We start from the raw sequence: 18,891 nt of genomic DNA on the forward strand, positions 1-18,891 counted from the left end.
ATAACAGAGCCCAGGGCTAAGTAGGTTTCTTTCTTTAATGCAAGTCTATAAAAAGCCTCTATTATTTGATGGTCTTTTAATAGAAGGTTCTAAAGTCTCTTCTGTAACCAATGTGGTCTCTAAAGTCACTAGAATTCTAGAAGCTCCAGAGAAACATAGATTCTTATGCGATTATTACCCATGAATTTCTGTTCAGATTCTCCATGGAAATGCCTTAGGAATTCTTCTAGTGATTTCTTCTGTTATACTTTCAGATGCTTCTCCAGGTATTGCTCCAGATATTCCCCTAGAGATCTCTCATAAACTCTTCTAGGAATGGGATCAGATTCTCCAGAGGGATTCTTCCGCATTTTTTAATGGAATAATTGAAGTTATTCATCCTGAACTACCACCAGTAGATTATGCTTTAAAAATACCCAGATAGGGGTAGTCGGGGCGGTTTGGCCAATGGGATGGAATGAGCACCCCTTGAAAACTGCATAAATTCATTAAATTTCATCTGAAATAACATGCAACCCCAAAGCTGATGAGGAAATGAAGCAATAGGCGTGTTATAAGTCAGTTTTCAAAACTCTAATAAATAAATGATGTTCGAAAAAACTGCCCATATTGCCCCAAATGGCTCTTATAAATTTCATCGTTTCAGAATGATGATGTTGGACTGTTAGAATGTTCTTAAACATTATATCTTCTTGCACGGATTGTTTATAAATACTAATAACTTTCAAGTGTAGTAACAACATAACTGAATTTTTAGATTATATGAGATTATTTTGCAATAAAAAATGGGGTGCTCATATCACCCCATCAGTAAAAAATCGACTCGAAAAAGGACAAATTTTGAAAAATCAATCATTCAACCATAAACTTTATAAGACAAAGGAAATCATGAGGATCTAGTGTATTCATCTAAACATTGTTGGAAATCATCCTTAAGGTGGCCAAACTGCCCCACTTTCCCCTACTATTCCATGAATTCCCCTAGAGATTTGTCCACCAATTTATCCACAAATTTCTCCAGTAGTGTATAGCAGATCTTCAAAAGAATCTTACAACAAAATTTCCAAAGATTCATTTCAGAGTTTTTGATGACATTCGTTAAGGGATTATCACAGCACACCATATGGTCGGTGTTCAGACAGACTGTACCAAGTGCTTTTTGTAAGGTTTCCGAGAAACGTATCTCAGGAATTCGAAATTTCAAAATATTTATAATACTCGCTGTAGTAATAGAACTTATCTATTTGATGATACATTTGTAACATAATAGCATTGAAAAAATAAGAATTGATGAAGTTTTAAAGGTATTTTTCGAGCTCCAAAAAATTGTCTAGTCCGGTCTGTCTGAACACCGACCATATAAGAACTTCTCTAGCAGTTCATACACCGAAGTTTTGACTCCTGTCATTTTCATATGGATTTATTCACGAATTCTTCAACGGTTAGCTCAGGAGGAGCTACTTTGAAATTTCGTAAGAAATTCTTCTTCTTGGCATTACGTCCCCACTGGGACAGAGCCTGCATCTCAGCTTAGTGGTCTTATGAGCACTTCCACAATTATAAACTGAGAGCTTTCTTTGACAATATTGCCAGTTTCGCATTCGTACATCGTGTAGCAGGTACGATGATACTCTATGGAAGTTAAGAAAATTTCCATTACGAAAAGCAGTGTAGACCGACTCACACTCAAATCTCAATCAATGAGCAAACTCATTAGAGATCTGATCCGAAAATCTCATGCTTGAGTTTTTCATGCAAAATCATTCAATTACATTCGTGTCGTCGAAAATGATTCAGTCATAGAGCCTATCAAAAACACGTTTACTTAGATAGGATTATTTAAATTTGACCAGACTAACAAGAAATCATTGCTTTGTGTGAGTGAACTGTGGAAATACGAGGCAAGGAGTCAAACATATGAGCCAAATCATCCATGATTGTTTGACTGCTGAGTTGCGTGGTTGACAACTCACGCATGCGAAATTTCAATCGTGAGATATGAGAATTTGAATTTCTCAAAATACTGATGAAAAGAATACCGACCGGGAATCGAACCCAGGCACCTTCAACCTGGCTTTGCTTTGGTAACTGCGGTTTTTACAACTTGGCTAAGAAAGGGATTATTCCAGGAAATTAAGAGCTCCTCCACGAATTTCTCAATAAATTCGATCATTCGAAATTCCTCGCCGAGTTACTCCACTTTATTTCTATGAATTTGTCCAATATTTGTCCAATTCGACCACGAATTATTTTAGGAGCTATTCAAAACATTTCTCGAGCAATTTTTCAAATAAAATCTCGATGGATTCTACCATACCAGCAAATTTTACAGCGTTTATTCCGATCATTTCTATACAAATTTCTTCCTGAATTGTGCTCGATGTTTTTCTAGAAATTCCTTCAGAAAATTTTATAAAATATTTTCTTGGGATTCGATAACAATATTAGAATAGATATATTGTCAATTTATCTAAAAAACCACCATGATTTCCTCAGAAACTAGTAGCCTTCACAGAGATCCTATGAAGGAATTTCTACAGAAGATTCATCAGAGTGTTTCAGAAATGACTTCCGAATTTTTTAAGTAATTTCTTCCGAAATTAGAAAAATCCTTGACATTCCTGGATAAGTACTTTCATGAGAAATTTCACAGATTTTCCTGAGGACTTCCAGAAGGAATCTTGAGAAGAGTCTCTGGTGAAATTTCTGAAAATATCCTTATAGGCATTCTTGGTTGAAATCTTTAAAAAATCTTAAACCTTAAGTTCGAAGAAAATCCTAAAAAATCAGCGATCATTTCTGATTGAATTAATAAAGATATTGGAAAACTTAGGTTTTTCCTGAAGAATTTGGAAAAATCTTTGGAGGAATTCTTAAAAAATATTTTAACGTAATTTCAAGAGATAATTAAAAAAAAATCAAGAATTTCCGTGGGAAGACCATCAAATAATCAATAAATTAATGCCTAAAAAATTTTTCGAAATAATACCTTAAGAAAAAATTAGGACAATGAAACGTAACGAAATCAAGAATACACAGCATGCAAAAATTGCAGATCAAACAAACACTCAACGATTTTTTTTAAACATTTCTTTATTTTCTAATCTTTGGGTAAACTTCTATATTATACATGGGGTGTGTTTATGTACTTAACTCAAATATAGTATGCCTAATTTTACTGCTCAATTTTCAACTCTTTCATAAGACACCAGTTTTTTTGTTTTCGATTTTTTTTGCTTTTCCTATGAATAGGTATGTGATTCGTGTTTCGGTATTTGTTCTGCCATTTTCTTGTTTGCTTTTAGTTTTTGCTATTTCCATGTAAGTGGGTGCGTTAAAATTGCTTTTGATATAGTTTGCTATCTGTTTCCTTGTAGCTAGTTTCTCAATCATTTGTCTGCTATTCTCGTTCGTTCTATACATAATTGTTGTCTGTCTAGTTGCCGTCGCATAAAAATCATAAAATAAACAAACAATTTCACGCACTAGTCTTTCGAGAGCATGCAATAACGTTTCTTGATGGTTTTGATATAAATATTTCTAGAAACACAACAATGTCCATAGTTCATCTTCAATTCGTTATGCCTTTCAACGTATGCTAGTTTCTGCTTTTGTTAATGAATATAGACTGGTTTTCAACACGCATACAACTCTAATCTGAAGTATTAGTGTGTTTTTTTGATTAGCTTAACAATTGGTTTACAAATCTAAGCTAATAGGTCATGATTATCAACTCTTTGAATAAACGATCATTGCTAATTACACAATTTGCAGTTCGCATAATTTCAATTGGGAACTGTTGTCCTCGCGGCAAACTACACGTGCCGTCAGATCTAGTTTACTTTTTAAAATTTGATATCTAAATTAAAAAATGATGTTCTAATCTCAAGATAGTTGGGAACTTTTTAAGTTCTTGGTTACATACAATAACCATACTTTTTCAGTGAAGCTCTAATTGCAATGGACTTTTATGTCCACTATTTTTCAACGCGGGATCTTTATCATGAAGGCGCTTTGGATAAAAAGAGTTAAAAACCCCTGATGGGATTTGTTTAAAAACCAATGATAATACTACACATGTTAAAATTTTTGCGTCCGATTGAAATGAATTGTGAAGCTTTTTAGTTAATTCCACATGTAATCGGACCGGTTTTTGCGATCACAATCATGCAATATTGTATCGTTTTCCTACTGCTTGCTGCTGTTCTTGTTATTGTATAAGTTTCAGTTGTAGTCGGAGGGTTTTGGTGTTTTTGGGGGCAGCGGATTATGGAGGGACCCATTCAGTAGAAGCTTTTGCACCAAGTTTCGTCTGGACTGATATGGGCGTCTATATTGGCCGGTTTGACCGCAATCTGCGCGATCTGATTCGGTTGGGTGATTGGCAAGCATTGGAAAACGTAATTCATGTCGTAGTTATTGTCCCAGTACTGTTGGCCCCGACAATGGAAGCGTATCGCCATTTCAATACGCTGCCCTATCTGAACCGAGTTTCCGTAGATGGTGAAGGCAAACTTATCGGAGAAACCGTCGCAGGAGTTTTCCACGTAACTGGCCTGGAGGTCCGAGAAGCTGCGCCAGCTATCTGTGCTGTACCGCACATAGACTGACTTGTGGAAATCTAGGTTTCGGACACGAACGGTTCCGGTGATGGTGAGAGTAACTGGATCAGTCACGGCCGCATTTTCCAGGTTAACTTGTTTCTCGCGAACCTTGTCTAGGAAGCAAGGTAGGGCACCCGGTTGCTGGAAGAGCGGCACCAATACTCGATCGGCTTTCGGTCCCAAACTGATCTGTTGAACTACAGGAGGCTCTAGGCAAAAGTCCAGATCCTCGTAGGCCGATTTCGGCACTTTAGGAACTTCATCAACAAATGTTTTTACATCAGCCAGATCAAGTCCGAGTACGTCTGCAAATCGAACAAACTTTTTCCGGCCAGGAGTACCTGGTGGTGTCTTGCCCGTTTTCAGTGATGAACATCTTCGCATTCGCTGCGGTCTGACGAAGTCTTCATCCTCATCGCCGGACGACATGCCCTCTCGCTTGTGATCTTGTTTCTCCTCTGCAGATTTCTGCTCAACACTACAGTCTTGTAGCAATTTCTCCACTTCGGCCATTTCGACCTTGGGACTGTGTGTCTCATCTTCCGGTTCATCCTCCGCATCTCCGTTGACGAACTGTAGCACATCGACATCAATTTCACTAATATCGTCTTGACGGACCAACGTCCCCTTTGGCATAATGGCATGACCATTCGCTAATACTTTTCCGTGATCTGTTTCATCTTGCGAATGGTCATCCTTTTGCTCACTTCTGCTTTGAGGCACCTCCTGTTTGGCCTCATCCGCGTCTTCGGCCTCCATTGTGACGTCCTGCAGAGTACTGTTCGAGTTGTTCGAACTCAGTCCTGTGTAAGTCGAATCGTGTGAATGCGATTCGGTGGATTGCGAAGGAGGTAGCGATTCTGAACAACTATCACTATCGACGTTTACCACACCTAGGCCACTCGGCAAGTGACCATTCTGGGACTTGCGCCTAGTTTGTCTTGTTGCTGTTGCAGTAACTGTTGCCGTTCCTTCTGCGTTTGAGGTAGATATTTGTGGGTGTTCTACTGCAGCTGCAGGCGTTCTATTGGACGCCGCCGAAGTTGGATCAGAGGTAGTACAGTCGTAATAATCACAGCCGCTGGTTGATTTCTGCTCGAGATCCGAGGTCTCCGGATCGTAGAATTGGCAGTCGGACGAACTCTGGCTCGATGGAGTGTGCTCCGGGCTAACCTGAGGTGTAGAGCAGGGCGAAGCGCACACGTAACCTGATTCAGGCGCAATTTCGGCCGGTGTAGCAGTCGCCGTCTCGATAAGCCTTGTATATTCACACTCTTCAATCGGTGAACCGGGACTTTCGTTTTCAAGGCCGAAATCGTAGAAACCATCAGCTTCGTTGGCCACCATAGGCAGGGGCTGCAACCGAGTTACAGCCGTCGCTTCGTCCTGTGATAGCCATGTGTTCTCATTATCGTGGGGATGGTCGGTGATCTGAGCGCCCTCCTCGGCATTACCCTGCAATGAGTATTTAACCCTAATTAATCGCGACTAATGGTTAGTTGTTGTTCTACTCTAAGATGATACGTGGATGCATTACTTTTTGGAATGTTCGATTAGTAGTATCCCTACCGGAGAATGGTTTGGTATTTGATGGTTGTGGTAGTGGGTTGGATGACGCGCACAGTTAAGACGATGGCGTTCCGGCGGTGATTCGTGTCGTTGGGTGGCAACATTGGCATTTTCGTGGTTGCCCAGAATGTGGTGACAAAACATGGAAAGCAGTGCGAGCATGCGCGCAAAAGTTTGGCGGATCGGTTCAATATGGAATTAGTTTGGGTAAATTTTCCGATTTTCACGATCGATGGAAGAAAGAGAGAGAAACAGTAAAAGAAGGTACATCAATTCGCCACGGTTAATCTGATCGGCTTATTATGCTCGGCTTGAACCAGCTGGTGTGGTCAGAACTGAGGCGCTGAAAATGCAACCAAGAAGTATTTTTTTTACGGAATGGGCGAGTCGTGGTTAGATAGAAGAATGGTAGTTGTTTTTGATGAAGAGATGGAGAAAGAAATAGCAATGGCCGTATTAGCGCTGTTAGATAATAGTGAATACTATGTACAACACTACCACCGGATTTAGGTCTCACCTGTGCGCCGAGTGTTCGGAGACGTGTCTGTAGACTACGGGCAAAGGCTTCGGCCCGGCCGCGGCACGACATGCCAATTGGTAGCAGTGATGTGATTCCACACGGTCTGTAAGGTCCTCCACCGGCTGCCGACGGATCGCCTGGCGTACTCATGGAAGCTAGACAGTTTCTGTAATGGAATGGGGAGAGAAAAGAAATTGTTAAGAAAAAGAGTTGCTCAAACTCATAGTATTAGAATATACCTAGTCAAAGTACAAACGAATTCTTAATCACACTTTCAACGATCTTTTAAAATTTTGTAAGTTTAAGCCCCTTCAGCCCTGTTTTTGCCACCATTTTTATTTCTGATAGTGATGACTACGGACTGAGTGTATAGCGTTATACACCAGTGATAATTACACAAGGCTAGAAATCGTGGTCATCGGAAATAGGAAATTATTCAAGATGCTGCTTGAATGATAAAGGATTGAAGTTTAATCATGAATATCCGTAAAAGATATTCAATTTATATTCTGATTCCAAGTCGTTCTGCTGGGCTTCGATCCCACAACAACTTTTGTTGTTCAACAAAAGAAAGCGAAAGTTGAGGAAGTGTTAAGCTCAAGTATATGCTTATAAAAGGTGCTCTTAAAACCGACCATTGTATCAGTTTCATTTCGTCAGAAAATTTTCTCCGAGAATAATATCTCTCCGAGAATAATATAAAGGTATTCAGAACACGATTCTTTTTTGTGCTACACGATACGTAAATCTGTAGTGGGACTGATATGAGGTTATTTTTCATTATGGGACAATTTGACTTGCTGTTTTTTCCTAATTTTCCGAACAAATCATATTATTTCATTAGTGTAGCTAAAAGAGCATTGGAAGCTATGTTGAAAACTGAACTCAACAAAATTTTGACGAAAATGCAGATGGGACTGACTTACGATTCACGGCACTGAAGAAAAGCGAATCATAAGCAGAATGGTGATGCAACACGAAGAAAATGTAATAGCTGAAACACACGATAGCATGAACCGGAACGATATGTGGAGATTTTATGCAACGTTCAACAAAGGAAAACACACTTTCAGCAATTGTTGAACGGTAAAAATGGAAATACATAAAAAACATAGATGATGACGGTCGATCTGTTAACTCACTGACTATAAGAGCCAATTACAGCATGGGTCATAAAAAATGAGAAAATCATCATGTTTTATGGTAGTTATTGGAAAATGAAAACTAATCACAATTTTTATTCATTACAAGTGGTCCCGGCAAACTTCATCTTGCCAGCGAGACAGCTGTTGAAAAATCTTCTACAGACTCTCTTTACCGTTCAGTCGCATTAACTGACATAACTTGGTATAACAAAGTCAATATAAAACAATCACGGTCGGTACCTTCTCCAGGGTGGCCACCGAACCGGGAAAAAGACGGGAATATGAATGCATCGGGAAAAAGTAGGGAAAAACGGGAATTTTATATGGTCTCCGGGAAAATAATTGTGAACGAACATCTTTAAACTCTAAACAGTTTTTGTTTGAGTTTTTGGGAAAAATAATTGAGATCCTTGGAAAGTGTTTACAAGAGTACTTGAGTGTCTTGATGAGATGCGTTATGACTTTCCATAAGTGTCATGGCACATTTTTGATGACATCTTTTCAATTAGTGCAAATAAGATTTTTAGTGAATTCTATAAACGAGCGATTACTAGCGATTGGAGAAAAACTGAACTACAAGATTTTAAAGAAATTTCTTGGCAGATTTAAGTGGTTTGCCTTTGACATTCTAGATACATTCATTAAGAATTGCTTTTTGGCAGATTCCTGAAGAAGCCTTGTTTAGATTACAAACTTGACTAATCTGTGATCTATGACTAAGTCCTAGTGAGGTCCCTGGCGAGATTTTGTATGAGTTTCTGTAGAGTTACAGTGAATTCTTCGTGCCATTCTCAGCGTATTCATTATGAGACTCTTAATGAATTCATGAAGAGCTTATCGAAGGATGTATAAATGGCAAGTTTAAGAATTCTTTGGCAGATTTTGTTTATTTCTTAAAGACATTCTTGGCAAAATCTCTAATGGATTCCTGGAAAGATGCTTGTTTGGAGTTATGTCATTATTTTTTGCAAGTAATCAGTCAAATGTTTTTTTGCCATGTTTCGTTTATGGCATAAAGATCTCTTGGATCCAAGTAGAGTTGCACCAGATTAAGTATTTCTCCAGGATCCAGCTATGAACCATGTCTAACGCATAATTTTCTGTATTTTGGCCCTTTAGATTGAAAATAAATACTAGTAGGTTATTTCCACCATCATGTCAATTATTTTCTTCTGCGAATTTGAAAATTTAATTTAATCTTCAAACAAAAATAATAGATTGATGCAATTAAAAAAAAAACAAGGGCTAGAGGGGATGCGTCAACTTTCAGCGCCACCAAAAACATAAACCTAAGAGTTTGCTGCCGAATGCTAGCTACAGAATTCGATTTGTTTCGTATATGACTGAGTTACAGCCATCTTCACATGAAAACTCCTATATAAAACTGGATTCATCGGTATCCTCTTCCGAGAGGACCATAATGGTCCAAAATGCCTGCGTTGGTCTGAGTTCATCGTTTTGACCACTTTGGAGAGCAAAAATCAGCATGACATTTTTGTTTTCATGATGCTTAGTAAAATTGCTATAGAAAAACGCTAAAAAGCCAAGGTTTTCGAGTCAAACAAAAACGGGGAGGGGTATGAAGGGATGGGTCACCCATCAACATGTAGGTACACTAATCCCCTTTCCATAACTTTTTAAAGAATTGGATTCGGATGACTATTGACTGAGATCGAAGCATTTTTGTGAACTAAGGTCCGTCCTGCCACTTTACGGGTTAAATAGAATAATAAGATGAACAAAAGTTGCATATTTAGGTATGTAAATGGAAATTAAATGATGTTTGTATGTCACGTGTTGGCTTGAGAACGGGACAACCGATCGATGTAAACAATTCTTTCACTTTTGTTTTCATTAAGGGCTCCGACGTGTTTGAGTAAAATAAATGTTTTTTTTGCAATTTCTCATCGTAATAGGCTGTTTTTCATCATGCCAACAAGTCGTGGAATGGCCTACTTTCCCGCATTTTCGTATGAGTCTATTATCGAACTGAAAGCGTTTGGTAATGACTCATTACGCAATGCATTTTAGTTGCGTAATGATTTATTACACAACGCTTTTCAGTAACGTAATGAAGCACATGTGATTTATACAACTATCATTCTTAGAAAAACGAAGAAGTCTATGAATTTTCGTTCTTAGGATTTGTGTAATTATTTTTTTTGTATGGTATTCAGTGGGAGCTGCCTGACAGCTTTACTTGTCAAGGCTGAACCCTCGGTCTGGCTTTTGCCAAGTTTCCCCTCTACCAGGACCAATACTCAGACGGACTAGGCTATGGTGCCCACATGAACACTGTTTTCTTATTAGTATTGTGACGTGATAGTTTTTGAAGAATACCCATATTCCTTTGCATCTGAGAAAATCTGTGAAAATCAGCAGCTCCAGCAGAATTTGTTTGAACTAGTAGTGTAGTAGTGTCATTACTAATACTGTCTAGTCAAAATGGTTTTGAATAATTTGTCGTTTAAGTGCTATTTTGATTACTCTTGTCTTTTACGTAAAATTTGAGGCTTAAATGTCAATTGTCGTGAAGTTTTAACAAAATTAGGCTGTTTAGTTGTAGTTCTAGTTAATTTCATTTTTATTGTTAAAAGTATTTATTGGTCATTACGTTCATATATCCTTAAAGAAAAAAGTCACTTTCCTTGTCTCTTCAACAATTTCTCGAACCTAGCAAGTGAACCCTAATGATCGACCTCAGCGTCTTACTTTCCATAGTCATTTAGTCATCTTACTTTCCATAGTCAGAATATTTAAGAGTAAAGTTACCTTAGGCTTCTATAACAGTCTCCTACAAGATTCACTTTTCGGTGGCAAATGCAATGCTTCACAAAGCCTACTTTCTACTTGTAAATTTTGCGAAAATGAAGCTGGAATTAGATTATTTATACCGTTGTTACAAAAGAGGTATTTATTTTTATGGCCAATGTAAAAACCATATTAAAATAAGATTGTAGCTACTTATTTCTACTCAGTAATTTCTACTAGTAATTTTCCTCAGAGTAATATTAATTTTCCTCAGAGTAATATTCCCTACGTCGTACATGATAACGATGTGTTTAGCTAGCTAATAGTAAGAGTGGCTACGGATCATTCTGGTTAGCAAAAGGCAAACTGATCGTCACCAATAGTACCGTTTTGATTCATATTACGGACAGCTTCAAATTCCGGACACTCTCCTTTGTATGGGAAACATTTCACACGAAATGTTTCAATTTTCGCCGTTCAAAAGTTCTCAATTTCGAGGCTTGTTTTATTAAGCTTTTTCCATACATATCTTTGCAAATTTATAATGCCCACCCACCTTAGACGTGTCTTTAGTGGTTTGATGATATGAATTGATGATTTGACTGTGCCATTAATGATTATCATGAGCTGTCCGGAATTCGAATCAAAGTGTCCGGAATATGAGGCGAAAGTGAGGAAGCGTCCGGAATAAGAATCATGAAAAGGCCACATATTTTGATTTATTTAAAATTATTCAAGTTGCGGAAGCGTATTCTTTACCCAGCATCCGAAAGTTAAGGGCTTCCGACGCTCGATAACGCTAAGGAATCATACAGAATGATTTATTTTGTATGCTCTATGCTGGGTTATACTTCACTGAGGCCTTAAGTGTCCGTAATATGAATCAAAACGGTATTAATGTCCACTTCGAATAGATTAATTATTTCAAATGGGCATCAATTCTATCAATGACGCAGAATGTCCATTGGATCACATCCGAGATATTAGTACGTCTATGCCATATGAATTATGACGCGGCTTTAAGCAAAAAAAAAACAATTTTAATGTATGGTTTACTGAAATTCAATTAAAAATATGATTGATCTACCAGCAAATATTATTGACTGGACAATTCTTTTTTCTCCGTGTATTAGTTACTTCTATCAATGCAATGTGTAGGTGGTACAATAAGGCGGTTCAAAATTTAAAAAAGTATGAAAATCCAATCACCCATATCTTCCTTACTATCCTTACCATAAACATAGTGTTCTGTAAAATGTTCAGCTTTCTAGGTGAAGATTTAAAGGTGGCCCAAAGGCAATGTAGATTTATATAGACATTACTATGGAAATTTTTTGAAAAATGTTCCAAACACGTTAGTACTAGAATGTAAGTACATACATGTTATTCTATAGTGAAATCTCATTCTTCAATCCATAATAAAGAAGTTTGCTGAAGAGAGAAATTCCATCCGACGGATAGGAGAAAAGATATTCATTAGTTTGTTTGGCATTATTTAACTTCATATGGGATTATTATAATAGCCCTGCAAACATCTACCAAAATCCCTAACAAAATTAGCTGCAAAGGGAATTATTTCTTTAGCAATATCCTTCATTGGGATTTGATAAATGAGTTTTTACTATGGGATGATAAGTTTGTACTTACATTGCATTGTACCAACATGTTTGGAATATTTTTCACGAATTTTCCATATTAATTTCTGTATAAACCTAGATTGTCTTTGGGCCATTCAGTTTGGGTAATAATCATCATCACCGAAAAAGCTGAAAATTTCACAGAACTATTTTTATGGTAAGGATTGTTTTAAAGATATGGGATATTGGATTTTCAAACTTTTTAAATTTTTGAACCACAATATAAAGAATACAATTTAATTTTTTTTCTCAATAGTGTTATGTTTTACTATTTCTAGAACATAAATGTCGTTAATTTTGTAAGTTTGAATACGATTATGTGACATGTTTTTTATTGACATGGTATTGATTTGTCTCGGTCATAATATTTATACTTGTTAAGTCCCAAGCTAAGATTGAATTCTATCTTAAAATATTCATTCATTTCCAAGGGTTTTCTCTAAATATGGAAAGTTTTTGGAAGAATTGCTAGAAAATTTCTCTAGGAATCTAGGTTCAATCTAGGAATCTAGGAATCTGGAATCTAGGAATGAAGTTCCATGCGAAGTCATGGAAGAAAAAAAAAAAAAAGATTTTGAGGTTTTAATCGGTAAATCTTCTAAACAAACATCTTAAGATTCCAGAAAAACTCTCTCTAAGAGTCCTATAAAATAACTTGCTCCTAGAGTCTATTGAGCAAACACTTAAAGCTTTATCAGGAAAATTTCTGGATATCCCTTGGTCAACTTTTAAAAATGTTAAGGAATTTGTTTAGATTTGTGAAAATCTACAAATATATTTGAGATCGTGTAACACTTTTGTAGTTGTTCTGTTGTATTTTTTAGAACAACACAGAAGGAAAAACCTCGGAAATTTTCTTCATAAGGATTGTAAAAAGAATATGGTAGATAGAATTTTTAAACTATTTTTGCAATTTGAACTGCCCTTAGTAAGTATACATTAATATCGAGAAGATATTTACGATGTAAATGAAGTAGCAGGATTTATTTTATTTATTGATTGAACTTGTTGAAAAATGTTTTATAGGCGAACGTAGATTTATACATTCAAGTTTGCAATAATTGTCCAAAGTACTCATCACTTTGATCAATCAGCATCTGTGGAATGGTCGGGCCAGACCTGGTCATGTGAGCGATTTTTATTTCCACCCCCATTTCGTATATTATACTTTGCTTCCACTCACAAATGATGCACTCCGAAAATAGAAATCCACGCCAACTCAAGTTGAAAAGGGTATATTAAGGCACACGCAAAAAAAAAGAAAAAGAAAATAAAAACAAATTTATCGCAGTTCGTCATATGAGAGGCTGAGTTGCTCATACATGACCGGACAGCGTGAAAAACTGATGAAAACAACTCGTAAAAGAACAAAGCCAATAGCGAAGCAATTATGAGAAAACCCAACTCAGATTCTGATTGGCTGGGGGTGACTTTCAAACTGGTTGCTAAGAAAGCGAATTAAGGAAATCTATTCGTTTACTTAGCAACAAACTTGAAAAAATATGTAAAAACTTAATTGTATGGAACGCAAACTTATGAAACGTGCAATTCTTAACGTGACAAAAAGAGAAACGGACAAACAGTGAAATAAGGAAAAAAACAGCACAAAGCTCAAGAAAACCTGATCAAGATAACCCACCACCAGACGGACAGGGGCCAGGCGTCATGGAATCTAGAAAAGAAGAAAATTTCAAGATGAATAAGGGACGAGGGAAAAGTAATTAGGGAACTTATAAAAATGGTAATGGTGGAAGCATACGTGAACTTGCTTGTTTAGGATGGATTATAGGATGGAACCAGAAAAGTACAATTTAGGAAAGTTTATGATAATGTATTTTAATAGTATACGTGTGTTAATCAGGGCATAGTGTAACACAAACACACTATGCATGATCTGCTCTCTGTTCCAACAAATTACTCTCACTTGGAATTTCAATTTATCTCATTATTGTTCAATTATTTCAATAGGTATATATGACCTATAGTACCATAGCCAAGCTTCTAACAGACATAAAAAATAGTGAACCATACGTATGATATCCAATTATATCATACGCATGGTTCCCCAAATAACAATTTTAGTTTTACGAATTACTTCCAGGGTGCTATAAATAAACACCCATAAAACCACGGTCAAGGCACTGTTACCTTCATCGCATCCCCCAAAACCTCTTGTAGATTAGAACGTGATTAGTGTCTATTTTGAGGTCACCTGTACTGGATGAATCTCGCTTCAATAATTTATTTCTTAGCGCATTTTATTTCAAGTGATTTATTTGGATATAGTGCTCGAATTTTTAGTGCCGAGTGAGATTTATTGTGAAATGTGATGAGAAAGAAGTAAATTTGCCTATGCCCCTTCTGAAAGTGGCATATTTCTAGTTATTTAGCATTTGCTAAAATAAACCGCCAGGTGAAGAATTCAACATTTCTTGGTTTGGTTGGGCAGTAAATGTGCTATAAATTATATTAAGTCAGTTAAATCATCACACCATAGCATCTTATGGCAAATTCATGGAGATAATATGTTTTGAAAAAGTGAAATTGTGGCAACCGGAGAGAAATTAATATGGCGGAACCATAATTGATAGATTGCCATCGACAAATGCTGTTTTGTTATCATAAATACATAAATAAGGGCACACTGTTATGATTCGACATTTGTGGATGTAAAATTGCGTTAACAAATGCTGATTGAAGATGACTCAGCTTTTTTTCGTTTTTTATGGTAACTAAGCAACATTTAACACATTTTGACAGTTCGGGCGTGCTGTTTTGAAGATATACGCAAAAAAAAATTAAAACTCATATCAGTTTTGCATTTTCTCATTAGGAATAAGTGTTCCTTAGTAATAACGTAAAATTAGTGACGTTATATTGGAGTGGTAAGTATTAAATTTGCAATGCAAATAGTGTTTTCGCATCTTATGAGCCCCAATACTGATTTGGGAAGTATAAATAAGGTAAGTCATTAGAATCCAAGTGGAAGTCATGCAGCTTAAAAGCAGCTTTTACGACAACAAGTTGTATTATATGAGTCTTTTATCATAGCCGTTACAAATAAGACTCGTTCAGCCACGGAAAGCAATTGAAATAAGGTATTGTATGCTGCAATAAAGCAGGTTTTGTACCCACAAAATTTTGACTTTATGTTTTGGCTCTAAAAGGTTTTGAAAACAGCCAAGAGCCGAATTACAAAATATCATCTTTTGGCAACGTTAAATGTCGCCTCTAAATATTATAGCATCACAAAACTGTCATAAAGCATTAATAAATCCACACGAAAGCCAAGTTGCTGTGGAATTGTTACTTGGGTCACTATTTGCAACAAAAAATACTTGTATAGTGAAGGTTCGAAAATGAAGTTGATAGTTTTTTTCGTTCTGGATTTCTTATCGAAATTATTTAAAATTCCTGGATTATTTATACTTCAAGGAAGACAACTGGGATAGGAATTAATGGAAGAATGTTTGGGGTAAAAAGCAGCAATTCGGATATGAAAAAATAGTAATCCTGGAGCAAAAAGTTGTGAAATTTATGGAAAAATTCACGAAAAACTATCTCTAGGTACTTATCAGGGAATTCTACATTCTACAGGTATTACAATGTAATGATCAGAAGAATCATAGGAGAGTGTAATATAATATAATCATGAAGGAGTCTTCCAACATGGTTGAAATTATCTGAATAATCTCTGAATGCAGTTATGGAGGTATTTATGAAGAAGATTGAAATCAGAGTTATCAAGATAGTTTTGGAAAATTTAAATGATATCGTATTTCCCAGAGATTCCTTAGAAATAGCGTTTGTGAAATATCAAAAAGAATCCCTAGTGCAATATCTGAAATCTGTTAAAAAAATTTTGTAAATATGTATGAAGAAATTTTTCGACAGTCCTCAGGAAGACAGGATTTCCAAAAGACTTTTTGAAAAAATATATTAAGATTTTTTTGAGAAACCTTAGGTTTTTAAAGAATCTCCGAGAAATGCATAATTAGCTAATAAGATTCTGTAAAATTAAAAAAAAAAAACAGCGTCCATAAAAAATAGTTCTAATTTTCATTGAACACTAAGCTTAGGAGCAGGCTCTGCACCAGTGAGGACGTAATTCCAAGACAAAAAAAAAGAAAAGTTAACCAATAATAATATTTTTTGGATTTAAAATTTTACATAATAAAATTAAAAAACATAAAAATTAAAATTTTAGTCATAATAAAATTGCTCCACCTTCGTCTGTGACCTTGTCCGCGATTTAATCTGTTTTACTTCATGCTACTATTCAAAGGACTCATCGGATACTTTTTTCGGAGAATAGCTTGAGGCCAACCGAAAATATACCTTAATCCAATTTACCGTTTGCTGCATACTGTTGCTTGTACCAGTTGCATTATTTATGATTACGTATATATTACATAATTTTCGACAGGAGAGGCGACCTTATAGAGGGAAATAGATTCAAAATGCTTCTAGCATTGCGAAAATAATTACGTTTCGTAAAACTGTTTTCAGACAAACATGTCCTGACGCTTGTGAAGGAGCACTTCTAGTAGTTCGTGAGTCATTTTATGTATTGTCCCATCTTACCGCATTATGTGCATTTTGACCCCCTTTCCCCAATCGAAAATTAGTGCAAGTCATACCCCGAATCATGCTTCGAACAGGGATCGACTGAAGGACGTGATCTCGGTTCACACTAACCACTAATAATAAATTTCGCCGCCCAGATGGGGGCCAATTGATATTGAACCAATTTTTCTCCCGTCAGCCAGCAACAATCATATCGAGTGGCTATCATGCTGCGGTGAGAATATTAAATCAATTAAGTTTGGTTGATGCTTTTACCGTAGGGGAGACAGGGTAGACTTGAACCCACGAATTCTCGGAATCTAAACCAGTTTCAAACAAAATTCAAAATAAGGTATTTGCCACGAAATGTTGAACATTATCTTATTTTTATTTTTATTTTTCTGGCAAAGTTCAATAGGAGAGCTTGCGCAGTCATCAAAGTTTGAATTACCTGCAGAATACAGCTGCAATAAAAAAAGGTGATCAAAACTCCTCAGTCTTCCCTAGAGCTTTTGTTTCACTTATGAAGCCACAACCACACTTTTTGGATCGATGGAGCCACATGGTTTCCTGGCGAGCTGCTGATTGCAATCAAGCAACGTTTGGGACTTATTTTTGGAGTGAAAATGAGCGTGAGGACGAGGTATAGTAGCGCGCCTAAAGCAATCTGTCTCTCTCTTTCGATCAGTTTGATAACTCACGCGTCACGCATGTAGCTTGCTACAAGGTCAAGTTCAACAGAAGCAGCAACGCACCTACTCCCGTCGTCTTTTCCTTCATGGTCGTACTTGTGACGGCATCAGCAGTACTCTCCCGTTCAAAAGTTCGGGGTCACCTCACCAAAAAATATACCGTTTTGATTCATATTACGGACACTTAAGGCCTCAGTGAAGTATAACCCAGCTTGGACCATACAAAATAAATCATTCTGTATGATTTTTTAACGTTATCGAGCGTCGGAAGCCCTTAACTTTCGGATGGTGGGTAAAGAATACGCGTCCGCAACTTGAATAATTTTAAATAAATCAAAACGTGTGGCCTTTTCAAGATTCTTATTCCGGACGCTCCCTCACTTTTGCCTCATATTCCGGACGCTTTGATGCGAATTACGGACAGCTCATGATAATCATTAATGGAACAGTCAAATCATCAATTGAAATCGTTCAACCACTTAAGAGACGTCTAAGGTAGTTGGGCATTATAAATTTGCAATGATATTTATGGAAAAAACCTAATAAAACGAGCCTCGAGAATGAGAACTTTTGGACGGCGAAAATTGAAACATTTCGTGTGAAATGTTTCCGATACAATCGAGAGTGTCCGGAATTTGAAGCTGTCCGTAATATGAATCAAAACGGTACATGAAAAAGTCTTTTTCCATATATATGTGATTACATGTCTGACTGAAACTCTCTATGGCTCATTGACCAAGGCTTTTTTTAATGTAGTTTACAAAATTGTTAACAAAATTTTCACTAGTTTTTAAAAAATGACACTGATACAAACTCTGATGATTAATTTCTTTTAGCATTGGTTCGAGTAAAATTCCATTTCAATGCGTCCTTTTGAAAATATAGGATAGAATACGATACACCTTTCAGGCAAAGTGACCCGGGGTGCTTTTTTAAGTTATTTGAGAAGTAATTGGGAACAATGTCGCGCAACTTTTAAAAAGGACCTATCTAAAATGAGAGGTTTTCTTTGTTTACTTTCACTTTAATGCATAATTGAGCCACATTGAACTCTTCTGTTGCTTTTTTTGTATGGAACGCTAGCCAAGAACATTCTCTTATTGTTCATCAGTCATTAAGCTAAGTTCAGCTATAATTTTTCAATTGATTGAAAATCAATTCGGGGATCCACATACGATTTGACAAGAAATAACTCCGCGAAAAATGTCTCATTTTTTTCTAAAATATTAAAACAAGTTTTTGGCTTCGAAACACTTAAAATATTTGAAAAATATTTGTAAATGTATATACAACATACGAAAATAAATAGAGAAATTTGGTGATTTTTATATAATTTTCACAAACAATAAGAATGTTTATAAAATGACCTGAAATAGTCTTTAATCATCAAAATCAGTTTTAAAAAAT

At 36.3% G+C, this 18,891-nt stretch overlaps 1 protein-coding gene across 13 annotated transcripts in view; it reads right to left on the minus strand.

Moving 5' to 3' along the window:
* Positions 1-3,291: 3,291 nt before the first annotated feature.
* Positions 3,292-18,891, minus strand: part of LOC5567620 (glycogen-binding subunit 76A) — a 51,560-nt gene continuing 35,960 nt past the window's right edge. For 8 of the 13 annotated variants that reach the window (XM_021840798.1, XM_021840804.1, XM_021840803.1 and 5 more), the window contains 3 exons: positions 13,848-13,898; positions 6,691-6,859; positions 3,292-6,059 (listed from right to left, as the gene is read on the minus strand). In XM_021840798.1, the coding sequence (XP_021696490.1) occupies positions 4,284-6,059; positions 6,691-6,859; positions 13,848-13,898 (1,996 nt within the window). In that variant the 3' untranslated portion in view covers positions 3,292-4,283. Of the gene's footprint in view, positions 6,079-6,141; positions 6,624-6,690; positions 6,860-13,847; positions 13,899-18,891 lie in introns of those variants that run through there. The other 5 variants (XM_021840809.1, XM_021840805.1, XM_021840808.1 and 2 more) reach the window with 3 other exon arrangements.

The sequence above is a fragment of the Aedes aegypti genome, chromosome 2 (genome assembly GCF_002204515.2).
Source record: "Aedes aegypti strain LVP_AGWG chromosome 2, AaegL5.0 Primary Assembly, whole genome shotgun sequence".
Classification (NCBI taxonomy): Eukaryota; Metazoa; Arthropoda; class Insecta; order Diptera; family Culicidae; genus Aedes; species Aedes aegypti.